At 39.7% G+C, this 14299-nt stretch overlaps 1 protein-coding gene across 8 annotated transcripts in view; it reads left to right on the top strand.

Annotated features, from left to right (window-relative positions):
* The window catches only part of si:dkeyp-14d3.1 (transmembrane protein 132C), a 107623-nt gene that overhangs the window by 83269 nt on the left and 10055 nt on the right, over positions 1-14299 (top strand). For 6 of the 8 annotated variants that reach the window (XM_058071451.1, XM_058071450.1, XM_058071452.1 and 3 more), the window contains 2 exons: positions 996-1139; positions 9478-9686. In XM_058071451.1, coding sequence (XP_057927434.1) covers positions 996-1139; positions 9478-9686 — 353 coding nt within the window. Of the gene's footprint in view, positions 1-995; positions 1140-9151; positions 9223-9301; positions 9373-9477; positions 9687-14299 lie in introns of those variants that run through there. The other 2 variants (XM_058071458.1, XM_058071456.1) reach the window with 2 other exon arrangements.

Raw genomic sequence — 14299 nt, 5'->3', positions numbered from 1 at the left:
TGTATTATGGATCAAATGGCCCATGACATTAGTGATGTTATTGTTTGGCGTATGCTATGAACAACAAACCATACTACCCCCAGTACCCTGAAACTGTACATTTTGGATTGGCCCTACACCACCTCTTCCTATTGGGACAAAAGAGGTGAAGCGTGCCGCACCTGGATACGATTCAGTTCAAAACATAACATGTTTTAAGTGCTAAGTGCGTCCAGGCACAGTAAGATTGGATTGTCCTAGAATGAATCTGCCCTCGGCCACATTATATGTCCACCTCAGTACTTGTAACATTGCCATTGGGACAGGATAAAGACACTGCCAGGCCCCTGTGGCTTACAGAAGATGGATGCTTTAGGGTATTAGTCTGCCTGGAAGCGAAATGCTTTATTACTAACAGGGCCAATGAGAAAGGAGGCCACTGTACTCTGCAGAAGTCGCACGCACGTAGCACAATGCAAGAACCGTCTTTTTCACCTGGCAATCATACCAACAACCATGTGGTTTTTAACAATTAGGAAAATAGTTTGATTATACAACAAAATTAGCATCACTGTAACTATACTATGCAAGTGTGCATGTTCATACTGGAATATCATTGGAACAATATTTAGAACAGGAGGTGGTCAATCAACAATCTCTTTAACACATTAGTTATGCAGCTACATGCCAACGCTGCTAATTGAGCCAAAGTTATGCTAAATGTTATCATCCCATTTATAATTATATTGACTTAGGAAGCACAATGTCATGCTAATGGTGCCCATCAATTTACTCTCTGAGGAGCATGGTGGCAATTGTGGGAAGTAGTAACTGTTCATAATCACTCGCTTTAATGATGGTTGAGTTTGTGTTCGACTGCTCGGCAGCACATTTCTCAGAAGAAACTCAACAGACTGCCAGTTTAACCATAAATCTTGAGTCAAATGAGTTACAGTTTAATTCCAGATCAATTTATCATTATTGCTCTCATGATTTTGTTTCCTTTGTCTCCATAGGATTCTGAGATTTTAAACACAGCAGTTCTGACTGGGAAGACAGTGGCGGTCCCTGTGAAAGTGGTAACCATTGGAATAGACGCTTCAGTAACTGATGTCTCTGACGCAGTGACGTGTCGCTCCACAGAGGAAGATGTGGTCAAGGTTAGTTTTTATAACCTTTTCCATTATGAAATATAACTTCACGTAAGAATTCAACATTTTTTGATGCTTCCACTTTGATGGTGCTGGGAATAATGTTGAGATTTATACATTTGCATTGGGATATTATGCCATGACTTACATTAAAGACCTATTGTGCTCATTTTTTGACCATTTGTGTTGTGGACTCCTATAGAGCAGCGCCACACAATAACCCATACAGAAAACGTAGATCTTCCAGAATCTGCACCTATGTATTTCAGCTGTATTCCCTTGGATTCATGCTTCCCGCTAAAATGGTCTGTGATAATTAATTCCACCGACGGCCCAGCTGCAGGCACTCCCACTCCGCTGTGATTGGTCACACGGCCAAAGTGCTTCTTAACTACGAACAAACCTCACATTCTAATATAGTGGGCATAGGAGTTGATAATAAATACATCTAATTGAGCTAATTGAAAAGTGTTTAGGAGCAACTGGCAGCTCAGGAGCTACTGGCTGGAGACCCCTGATTTACCGTGTATGAACTGTGTGGCAACCTCACCTGTATTATTATCATTAAGTGACACACTGTCAAGAATATGAAGAATTTTTTGCAACCAGAGTAAACATTTGCTTAACTAAGTGTTTTTTTTTTTTAATCAAAGTGACTGAGATTAAGAAAGAAGAAGGCAAGAATTTGTGCTATGGCAGTTTGTTGCTGCAGCATCAGTTCCAAGGAACGTGTGTGGATGTCGGCACATTGGGCCATTGACTCAGTGACAGATTTTAAAAATCATTTTTGGATGACAAGAATGACTTTTGTCTACTCCTGTGAGTACCTTTCCCCAACACCAAAGCACACCTTTCCATGATGTATACATGATGGATACATTTATATGTACTGTTTAAACCCTTGTTACCCAAGGGGTGCAAGACGCATCTCCCAACCTGACTACTCCGTTTAAAGGGTTACAGTTTCTCCCATAAAGGGAAGGGAGACCTCTAAGTTGGGAGCGAGAGGAACTAACCCAGATTTTCACAGCCTCTGCTACATCCGGACCACGCATGACCAAAGTAACAGTTTAGTTGCACACAACACCGTACCCTCTGCTTTTACGACCTTGATATGGGCAGCTTTGGGCATGCAGGCTATAGTTTGGACACCCCGATCAGATTCGTAATCTCTCATTCTGTATGCAAATTGTCTTTTTATAAAAATCGTTTTTTATGTGTTGGCATTCTTGTGCTTGAGTTGTTGGGGGTGGAAAACAACAGTCAGTCACACCCTGAAGTGGACATTGATTGGCTGTCATTGTGTTTGGGCTTGTTTAACATAATGATCGGTTCCCATCGTGAGCAGTGGCGAGGAGACATGAAAATGGAGGATTATGTGAGACTTGTCGGCCCAATGAATGAGAAATTTGCATTCAAAAATGCCCCGACGGCACCATTGATAAAGGTTTTAAGCAGTTTACTTACCACAGCTAACTTTAGCCTCAAAAACATTAGTAGTTTAGCGAGCCATAGCAACGCTCTTTGCAAAACTGAACCACAAATGAGAAAGTCTGCAACCGACAGGCTGATAAATGTTTTTGCCAAGTAAATTGTGATGAACTGCACTCCAATAAACATAGTTGTTTGTCTACATGTGCCCTGTGATTGGCTGTCCCTGCCTGTCGCTCGAAGACCCCCGCGACCCTCATGAGCATAAGCGGTAGAAAATAATTGAATTAAAATAAATGAATGTTATCTGAAGCAGATGAAATGCAACAAGTCCAGTGTTCAATAACTGCATTGCTCTGAACAGTGGTTTTACTGTTTTTACTATAGTGTAGACCTGATGATTTATCCATCCATCCTTTTTATATGCCGTGTATCCTCATTAGGGTTGTGGCTATTCTTGAGTCTCTCCCAGCTGTCTTTGGGCAAGAGGCGGGCTACACCCTGAACAGCCAATCAGGGCACATATAGACCAACAACCATTGGACAATTTTGGAAAGTGGGATGAAACCAGAGTACCTGGAGAAAACCCAGAATATGCAAACTCCACTCAGATGGCCAAGCGGAGAATCAAACTCACATCTTCCCAATCACCTGACTATGTGGACTATATGCTAACCACTGGTCCACCGTGCAGCCACCTGATGTTTTCATTTATTTTTATTGTGTAATTATGTGGAGAGTCGCATAAGAACACAGCAATATTCCTCCCTGGTGGTTGAAACTAAAGGTTTCAGGCAGCACTTGGGACTAGTCTCAAAAACAGCAGAACGTAAATGACTGTTTAAGTCTGTTAAAAACAATTACTTTATAAAGCTTTTTTTGTTTTACAGTACATCCAATTTTTGCCACAATAATGTAAAGAATTTTGATGAAAATATCTCAGCATTTTTATGTGAGACTTAAAACAATTAATCAACATGAATAAAGATTAAAAATAAGATTAAAATCAATTAATTACAGATTATAATCTGTCTCTAATTTTTTTAAATAACTTGACAGCTAGTGTTTAATAACTAATATATCATCAGATGATGCATTAAAGCAAGCAATTCAGCTTTGTCCAAGATCAAGAAATATGTTGCAGACGTGATGATACAGTATGCTTGTATCACATCTGTTTAAATTCATTCATTCATTCATTTATTTGAGAAATTGTAAACAAACACCAGAACATCAACATCAACATGAAAAACTGTTATGATCTGAATCTAGTTGTTTTCAGAGGCCCTCTCAAACCCGTGGGTCACAAAACTCAACAGTACAACATCCCTGACAGCAGGTGAAAGTTGAGGCTTGGATTCAGTAACTTTCCTTCTGAAAATCCCAATAACTCCTGAATCATCAGTATGAATCCCTGCCTGCAGTCTGCTTCCAATGAGATAAGTGCTTGAGAAGTTGCACCGCATCTTGATGTGGCCCACTGCTGTGCGAAACGCTTCTTCCACTTTAATTTGCCTGTTTGAAACTCTGGACATCAGATCAAACTGGACTAATGCCTTTTAAAAAGCTAAGATGAAACAAAAAGTCAAAAAGTTATATTTTGTCACTTGGATCACCTCATCATATCCGATATGGGAGTTTAGAATTGTTAAGGGAAGTTCAGCAGGGAAATTAAACTGTGGGCAAAGATGTTTGAAAAGGAAAAGTCGCAGCTCTGCCTGTGGGATCTTGGGTCAGAGCATTCATCCCGCATGCTCATTGCTCTCAGAGAATGCAAACACAGAGTGACATTAAACCTGAATAATGAATCACTGTGCACATAAAATGATGCACTCACTTGTGGCCGTATGATTATAGTTAATTTGAAAAGGCAAAGGTCAACCAAGTTCACATTTTTTTCCCCTTTTAACTGCTGTAGAGTTGTGTCTTGCTTCCACAAATCTTGTCTGATGTGAAGGCAAGAATAATGCTCTGCCCTCATTATTTTGCACGAATGTTCCCCCTAAGAAATTTACAGCCTTGACAGCTCAAGGACCGAAAGTATAAACTACTGCGTACAGCCTGTCCCTCTTTAAACAGCTTTATATAGAAAGGACAAGTACTTCTTATGGCTGCACGGTGGTTGAGTGACGATAAGCGGTAGAAAATGAATGAATTAAAGTACTTCTGATGAAATCTTAGATTTTCATTGGTATATCGTGCAAGCAATAGATCACTAATCTATTGACACAGCTTCACCGCTTCTTGTAGCCTTTTCAAAAGCAATATAAGTTTTTTCAGCTAGAAGAAGAAGATCAGGATCTTCAGTTCATTTCTATACTGTTTCCTCTATTAGGTACTTGTTTGATCAAACATTCACTTTTGTTTAAGTAGACACGCTTTTGTTTGAGAAGACACATGCTTTTCATTGATTCATTAAATCTCTGGCAACACTAGTGCTATCTACCTGACTGGTATCGAAGATAACGGCTGGCAACACAAAGAAGGGTTTAGCCACAGTGAAGAACAAAAAGGACAAATAATTTATACAGTCTTGATGAATGAGGTGCAAAGATATTGTGCTTATACTTTTGGTAATTAGAAATGCACAATGATTATCAGTCTAATATGAGGGATTATGACATCATACCAATAAATCAGATTAAAAAAAAATAGCTCAGATAACAGTTAAAAATAACAACTTTCCAATAACACAATATTATCTGTACTGTGCTGTAAGTGGGTTAGCGAATTAATAAGCAATGGCCTGTTTAACTTCCCATGAGCTCACTTGTAAACAATTGTGTGGGACTTCTCCAAATTCACCAAATGCTGTGTATACATCAAGTTTCAGTACATAAACCTTATCAGCCACCTGAAATGCCAGCATCGCTATGATGTCAGGGGCCTGGGGCTTGTTCCTATCTTTACGCTGTTAAAAAAAACTGCAACAAATTTGCCCGAGATGATCTTGGGGCTAAAGCCATCTGTCGTTTCATCATTGAAATGATGCTGCTGGACATCCAACTCTTTGCCATCGTTGAAGATACCAGCTTTTGCTGGCTAGTAGAGACACCATTTTTTAAAAATATTTTGTTAATAGAAGTGATGTCATGATATTTGGAAATATATCGGCTTGAGATAAAAATATTGTGCATCTGTGGTAATTTCTCTTTTTACTACTTGTTGTTTTTGGTGTGCTTTTTTTTACACTGTGGTATGGTGACGGTGCAACACAGAGGAGCCAGTACCGCCAACAAGGACTCCGGACTCCTTCAGGCTAGACAAATTAATAATAGGGTCACGTTTTGTGACTGGCATGAAGCTGGACTCCCTGGTGATGGTTACAAAGAGAAGATCTCTGGTCAAACCACCGTATACTTTATTCTATTGTCAAATCTCCTTAATCTTTGACTTGTGACATTGGTTGACTTTCATCTACAAATCTGTTGTAGGGTTGCTTTCATCTTAACTTTTTACTCTTACATAACGGCTAAAAGAAAGTGGTCCCCCATCTCAGAGCCACAAACTTATTGTGGTTTCCAATGGAAAAATACACTGAAGACTTGCCGAACGAATGACTAGGGGATTACTTTTTGTTAATGACTAATCGATTATCTCATTGACAACTATTTTGATATCCAATTCATAGTTTTTTCTTTAAAAATGTAAATATCCTCGAAATTCAGCCTCTCAAATGTGAATATTTTTTATTTCCTTAGACATACATGTTAGCAGACATACTCCAACAGTTCTCATACAGTGTTCCCTCGTTTATCTTGGGGGATAGGTTCCCAAAATAAGTGAAATCCGCAAACTATATTTGTGTACAATTATATTATTGTATATTATTATTATTATATTATGTACATTGATCGGAGGAAAATAGATTTGTTGCCCCCTGCTGGGACAGAAATACATTGCCTGCAAGTCTGAAATTCATACAAAATTCATAAGACTTTGATCTGTAGCTCCGGCAAAAAAGCAAAAGACGTCAATAGACGTTTCTTTTTGAAAAGATGTCTATTATTTAAATGAGTTGATTCAGACTGTGTTTAATTGCAGTTGCATACATTTTTTATGTGTAAAACCTATTGTTGTCCATAGCTGCTTTCTTGGTCGAGTCACTCTCATAAAAAAACTTTAATTTCTTTTATTATTTCATTTAAATTGAACAATTTCATTTTTGTCCAAGTGCAAAATATCACACTTAGACGTTTATACCAAAGAGAAAAAGGACCACAGTGTGAGACCACTGAGTCCTTATATTGACTTTTCACTTATTTACACAATGTCCATATTGACATATTATGACTCCTACATATCCTCAATCTGTGTAAGGACATGCCATTATACTTACTGTATGAACTGGCCCTTCTACCGTGCACTACACATGCACCTAATGAATTGAAGTGAGCAGTCTGAGCGGTTTAATTGCTTCTGTCATGCCAGACACAGCCTCAGCCCACCTTCATGCTGCCTGCTCCCATCGCTCATATCTGCCATGGATTGCCTCTGTCTGGTGAGTTGTTAATTTTCTGGGCTGAATCCAGAGACAGCCTTAATGTGCTCTGTAAGTATTCTCCCGTTAGCTGCCTAATGCGTCTGATTAATGTGCCAGTGGATCCTCCTGAACATTTACGGCTCTTTGTGAATTGGAATGACAGAGACTGTCTCATTCACCAGACCACTCACACTTTGCTAGGAGTGTGATTTAGGGGTTAAGGGGCAACTATTTCAGGATGGGTGTCTTAGTATATTAATAGTTTGATTTGGAGCGATGTAAGCAGGAAGCTGAATTACCGCTTGTCAGCTGCCTTGTTTTCTATAATTGTTTCTGTTTAGATTATTGATGCAGGAATAGATCTAAGAAATGCCAGCAGGACTTTCATTTCACTATGACAGATGTTTATGTGAACATGCTGCCTCTGATTTACATATTCCTTTCTTTGAAATAACTGTAAACTAACCCCAAAGGGCAAATGGCTTTTGTCATTTGCAAAAACAAACAATTTATACAGTATTTTCACTGTGCCCAGGGGGGTGTACAGTGGCATGAAAAAGTTTGGGCACCCCTGGTAATTTTCAAGATTTTCCTTTATAAATAACTGCTTGTTTGGATCAGCAATTTCAGTTAAATATATCACACAGCAGATCAACACAGTGATGGATGAGAAGAGAAATTAAGTGTTCAATAATTATTTCAACAAAAGTAGATAAGTGCATTAATTTGCGCGCCCTTGCTGTTTTATTGATTTGAATCCCGTTAACACAAATTATGGGAACACAAAATTTGTTTGGTAAGCTCATTGACCCTTGACCAATTGACCAATTAACCTAGCATGTTTTTGGAATGTGGGAGGAAACCGGAGTACCCGGAGAAAACCCACGCATGCACGGGGAGAACATGCAAACTCCACACGGAGATGGCCGAGGTGGGATTGAACTCGGGTCTCCGAGCTGTGAGGTCTGCGCGTTAACCACTAGACCGCCGTGCAGCCCCGATTTTATTATCAATTTATTATTATTTTTGGTAATATCTAATTTCCTTAGATAATAAGGAAATTAGATAATAAGGAAATTAGATAATAGATAATAAGGATAATAAGGAAGCTATTTTCACATCCTTCTCTTGCAGATGCTGTCTCATGGTTATCTGTGGGCAGCATCACTAATGGACTGTGTCTTCACGGGCAGTTCGTCTAATCTTTCAGTTAAGCACAGGGGAATTTGTTTTTGTTCCACCACTTGACTCATTTGTCCAATCCTGGCAGTAATGTTGCGTTACAAGAGACCTTGCTTGTGCAGTTCAACAACTGTGCCATGTTCAAAGAGAGAAAGCCTTTTTGCCTTTGCCATCAGGAGATTCCGAGTCCAGATAGGGATGCAGATAATTGTGTATTCCGTGCATCCCTACTGTATATTCTGTGTACTTTCATTCTGAGTAGCCTGTTTCAGTTTAAATGCAGTCTTTCTTCTTTTTTACATGTAGATATACTACCACAATCTGGTTTCACCAGCACATAATCTGAATATACCCAGGTTTAAGATTTTGTTAAATATATATACATAGACTTACAAGTGTTTTGGTGAGGTGATGTACAAGGTGGTACAAAGTAGCAAAAAACATCAGATACAAAGTTTCATTGTGGGTCACAGAGGATATCCTGCCCAAGCCTCATGATGAATGGTTGTTTATACCTCCATCCTGCAGAAAAAGTCGAGAAAAACTTGGAATGACAAAAAGAGACATTTCCCAAGATGATCTAATTCCCTGTGGTTTCAATCGCCGTCAACTGCTCTGTGATGTGATCAATGAGACTGATGGTGTGCCAAAAAACTGGAAATATCTGGTTTTGCCTTACTGATTAATTACTTCTATAGAAGTCTGCACTTTTGTTGGCTGTCCCTCTTGAGGCTTTTTGTGTTATTTGTTTGTAGAGCTATATCATAAAGCTTTTAAAGAGACTGGATTCTGGACGCTCATCAAACCGTGACGCAAAAAAGAAGTGATGGTTCAAAGCCAGTAAGCAGACAACAAAGAGTTGCATCTTTCCGTAACACTTGGGTCATTCTTTTTCTAAAGCAATTTATGAAACAGATGGCTTTGAGTTCGATCATTCCATCAAGAAACAACTGCTCTCCTCTTTCCAGGTTCCATCTGTCGGTGCCTCTTTTTGCGGTAGGCACAACTTTAAAAGAATAGCTGAGGTTCAAAGACGTCGTCGCTGCTCTCCCCTGATTTTAAACTGAGCGTGGAACAAATAGATGATCTTTGATCTGGTTCAACATACATGTAGTTACACTAAGACTGTATCAGTGAAGAGCTCAGGTGCATAAAATCTTCCAATAAACTTTTTTTTAGTTTTCAGTGCATCATCTCCCATTTACTTTATAACCCTTTCTTTTCTTCTTCTGCACCCTTCCTCCTCTGCAGGTGTCAGAGAGGTGTGACTATGTTTTTGTGAATGGCAAGGAAATGAAGGGCAAAGTGAAGATGGCAGTGAACTTCACCTACACCTACCTGAGTGCTCAGCTGGAGCTTGACGTGTGGATCCCTCGACTTCCCCTCCAGATTGACGTGTCTGACACAGAGCTGAGCCAGATCAAAGGGTGGCGGGTGCCCGTCATGCCCAGCAGTCACAGGTACAGTGTGATATACATGTGCACTGCCCCTTTGCTACAGTGTCATATTGGCTTTCTGACCGGGCTGTATTAGATTTGGGCTACCACATCGTGAAATGGTTGCAATTATTTCCTCAACTAAAAGCTATTTTTATTTCAATGTCCAACACAACCATATTTTCCAGGCTATAGGAGGGGAATATTAGTCACACTAACTGAACAGAAAAGCCATTCATTGCTGTCTTCATTCCGAACAGCCTCATAATTTCTTCGTCAAATACAATGTTGTGTTGCTATCGCTGTCTTGCTCTGTTATTTTGTCTCAAGACAAATTAGCCATTGAGCTTGTGCTTGTCCATGTCATCACGCAGTAGTCCACACTTTCAAAACCCATTGGAGATAGCAGATTTTTGGACATTACTTCACGCTGTCAGGGTCCACTGGCAGACTTGAGCAAAAGTTGCTATTGATTTTTCAAAGCTGCATTCTTTGCTTTGTGTGTTTTACATGATCAGGGTGTGTGCATGAAGCATAAAGTTGATGTGGCGAGATTAGAATGTGACCATAAATTAACCACATCACTACATAATGATTGGGAACGATGGAATGGCAAAATTCCAAAGTGTAGTTCCCCTTTAAATTGACCGTATGCCCACTTGAAACAAAGACAAACACTGGAAAATCTCGAAAGTAAAATATCGAGTCAACATGGACATACACATTGCTTCCCAGCAAACTTGTCACTTCCCTGAATAAGATTTGTTTATGTTGGTTTAAAATAATCTTTCAAAAGTTTCTGAAAAACATGCTCAGACCAACTTCCAGTCATATGTCAACAGAAATACACTTTTTTTTTTGTCTTGTCTTGTCTTGTGAGAACTAAGTTCATATGTAACCATTCATTCATTCATTCATTTTCTACCGCTTTTCCTCACGAGGGTGCTGGAGCCTATCCCAGCAGTCTTCGGGCGAGAGGCGGGGTACACCCTGGACTGGTCGCCAGCCAATCACAGGGTACATATAGACAAACAACCATTCACACTCACATTCATACCCATGGACAATTTGGAGTGGCCAATTAACCTAGCATGTTTTTGGAATGTGGGAGGAAACCGGAGTACCCGGAGAAAACCCACGCATGCATGGGGAGAACATGCAAACTCCACACAGAGATGGCCGAGGGTGGAATTGACTCTGGTCTCCTAGCTGTGAGGTCTGCTCGCTAACCACTTGACCACCGTGCCGCCCCATATCTAACCATTGCTTTTTTATTCTTGGTGATATAAAGTAATTCTGCAGCCCGAGTGAGGTATAGAAAATGGAAATCTGTTTACAAAGAACTGTAGTTTGAATCATAGCAGGCTTGGATGAAATAATGATGAGATGTGTAATCAAACACCCCTCCATCTGTCTCCTCACACCTCCAGACCCACTGACACTTCCAGGCTGATCAGAAAATGGCTGACCTGTGCAATACAGCATGTCATTACTGCCAGCTTAAGGTGTCATTGTGCCTCTTGGTCGTCAGGAGGACAGAACATTATTAGAGCTGTCTCGAGGTCATATGTCTCCCCTGGGGCCTCATCACCACCAGCCAACACTGCTACTCCAACACTCTTGAACTACATCAATTGATAGAAAAACTATAAGCCTATACCTGTTCTAATTACTTTTGGAAATGGTTGAACTTGGTGTGATCCTGTGCACTATTGTGCTAATTACTTCTGCCCCCTTCTTTTTTGAAGTGACATAAGTAGAGGAGTCTCAGACATGTGCGGGGTGACTTTATCAGTAGGGACAGCTACAGTTGCGTTGTAATTGTCAATGCCTGCATAACTGCTTGTTTTCACTGTCGTTGTTTATCAGGGGGTAACAGACATGACCTTTCAAAGTAGTACTCTGCTTGTTGGTGAGAAAGTTGAATGGTCCACTTCCCATAAGCCTACACAAGGAAGAGAGCCAAAGAGCTACAATACCAAGTCAAGGGAAATTCTTCTATCAGCCAGGCGAGCAAAGTCGCGCCCGCACTGAGGGGGAATAACAGACATCAGGCCTGTTAGTCGGATTGTTGCAAAAGCACTTCTCATATGAGTGGCAGTGCGTGTATGCTTCACCCCTTCCCTCCTTAAGCCTTGTCAAAATGGAGACAAGATAAGCCCTCGCAGACAGCAAACTTAAGTGTAGGCATAGCACTCAAGCATGCACCACTCCTTTAACACTTTTTAAAAATAGCTAAAAATATCGAGCTTCATTGCCTTTCTTCATACTATTGAAATAATCTGTCTTGTGGTTGTATGTTTTATATCTTTATCTTGTGTTCACGCCTGATTTAGCTGACTGGATAAAGACAGAAAGTTGTTTTGTTTTTTTTAATCAAATACAATTCAAACAAAACAAACCTCAATGGAATAACATATGATTGACAAGAGGTCTTTGTTTATGCGGTCTATAAATATATAGAAGCTGCCTTCTGTCCACAAGCCCTTCATTATGTTGTTGCGGCGCATAAAATAGTATATGCCAAAATAATTACTGTGTGCAAATTTAATGCATTACTCATATAATAATAACTCCTGTGAAGTCAGAAAATGTTTATTTGTTGAATTGATTAACTTTAAGATTGAATTTGGAGATTACTGAAAGAGCAAATGAAATTGTTTTCCACTTTCATGTATTGAACAACATTGGAAGAATGAATGTCTGTCAAATGAATTAAAAATATAGGCTCTCAGATAGTAACTGCACATTTTTCCATCGCCTTTTATTGTGACCAACCAAAGACTCATCTATTTAATAATGATGCTGCCTAATAAGCATCATGATATGCCACACCTGTGAGGTGGATGATTTGGAGAGCTCACTAACACTGATTTACACAGATTTAAATATCCACTGTGTGACAATGAATATTTCTAAAAATATAATAAGAAACTTCAACTTCTAATGGGCCCTCGTATGCGCAGTCCTGTTTTAAATTGACCAGCGGTATCTTACAGTATGTGCATATGTGAGTGTGAAGTCTGGCCTATATTTAGATTTGCAGGGCAGTAAATCATTAAAAAAGCTTCTTGCACTTGAAGAACCTAAACAAGATGTTGTGAGAGGAGAAATCAAATAACACCCCTGCCTCGAAATTTGGCACAGTATTCCTTCTATGTGAAGAAAACGACATAAAATCATGAATAGGGGAGTTAGTGTTCATAAATATGCAATAAGTGTGCCATATGGAGCCGGCTTTGAGACAACATACCTGCTATTTTAAGCAAAAACAACACCTATAATTCCGTGTTAGAACAACCCTGGGACAAGTTAGAAATGTTTTCAAAATTCATTCAATTTATCACAGGAAGTCTTCCGGGTTTTGAAGCAGCTAAACAGCCTCAATCATCATATTACCACCAGCATATTTTATGTTTGGTATGATATTCTTTTTCTGAAATGCAGCGAGGGGGGTATTTTCCACAGAGGGGCATGTAGGTTTGGATTTTTTTCTCCCTTAATAATATATATAATAACGTTACATTTAAAAGTGTATTTTATGTTCAGACAATAACGAAATTGGCACTGATTCAAAATCAGAAATTCTGCATAGTGTCCACGATACGTGTTACAATCTGATTTTCTACTGATGCATTTTTCATCATGAATACACTTTGGAGAACTATTGTTTTACATCATGTTTCTGCAGAAAGGGAAGAGTGTTAGTCTTGTGCTAACTAACAATGCTTTGAACAACAGTGTGGAGTCTTTCACCGCGTTTTAAACAGGGCCCATCAACTAGCTCTGTGCTACGTGTCGCATACATTGCTATTATATCACATCGTGGTCAGTAGTGATGTGCAGATCGATACTGAAATATTGTTACCTCCTTTACCAGTTCCTTATGGACTAAGATAAATTTTTAAATTGAGGCCGAAGTTATGTGGCTGTAAATTAATCTTCGGTTCATGGAGGACGACAAGGACTAATATGTTTTAACAAGGATACAAAAATGCTACAGCCTAACGGCGCCAGAACAAACCGTGATCAGATGAGTGAAATATGTGTGGGCTAATATCAATTGTCTGACTGCCCAGTAATCCGACAGCCACTAGTTCGACAACTAACTAGTCTGACAACTCACTAGTCCAACAGCCCACTAATCCGACAACCCAGAGGTCCGACAGCAGGAAACCAGAGTACCAGGGGAAAGATCATGCACGCATGGACAGAACATGCAAACGATTTCCGATCGCCTGACTGTGTGGCCAACATGCTAACCACTTTCTACCGTGCGGCTGGTTACAAAATAACAGCTTTAATTTTGAGAATGATCCATATATATTTATATGTGATAGAAGGCCATTCATTTGTCCTCGTGCTCCATGATGCAATTGATAGTTGCATTGACAATCGGCAGCAAATTACATGTTATAGCATGACAATGCCTTGTTTTGCTTGACGAGCTAATTAGTATTTTTGCTGTACTGTCCCATTCCAGGCAACTTTAGCAGCAAGGTCATCCGATAAAACACTGAGTAGCCTTAAGTAGGACTGTTTGGGAGCGTTGCATGATGCACACATCACATTCATAGTTGGCATCGAGCTGCTCCTTTACTGAATCACTTGTTGCTCTTGAACTTTGGAGGACTCTG

The sequence above is a fragment of the Doryrhamphus excisus genome, chromosome 4, assembly GCF_030265055.1.
Source record: "Doryrhamphus excisus isolate RoL2022-K1 chromosome 4, RoL_Dexc_1.0, whole genome shotgun sequence".
Classification (NCBI taxonomy): domain Eukaryota; kingdom Metazoa; phylum Chordata; class Actinopteri; order Syngnathiformes; family Syngnathidae; genus Doryrhamphus; species Doryrhamphus excisus.
This window is presented reverse-complemented; position numbering and strand designations above follow the sequence as displayed.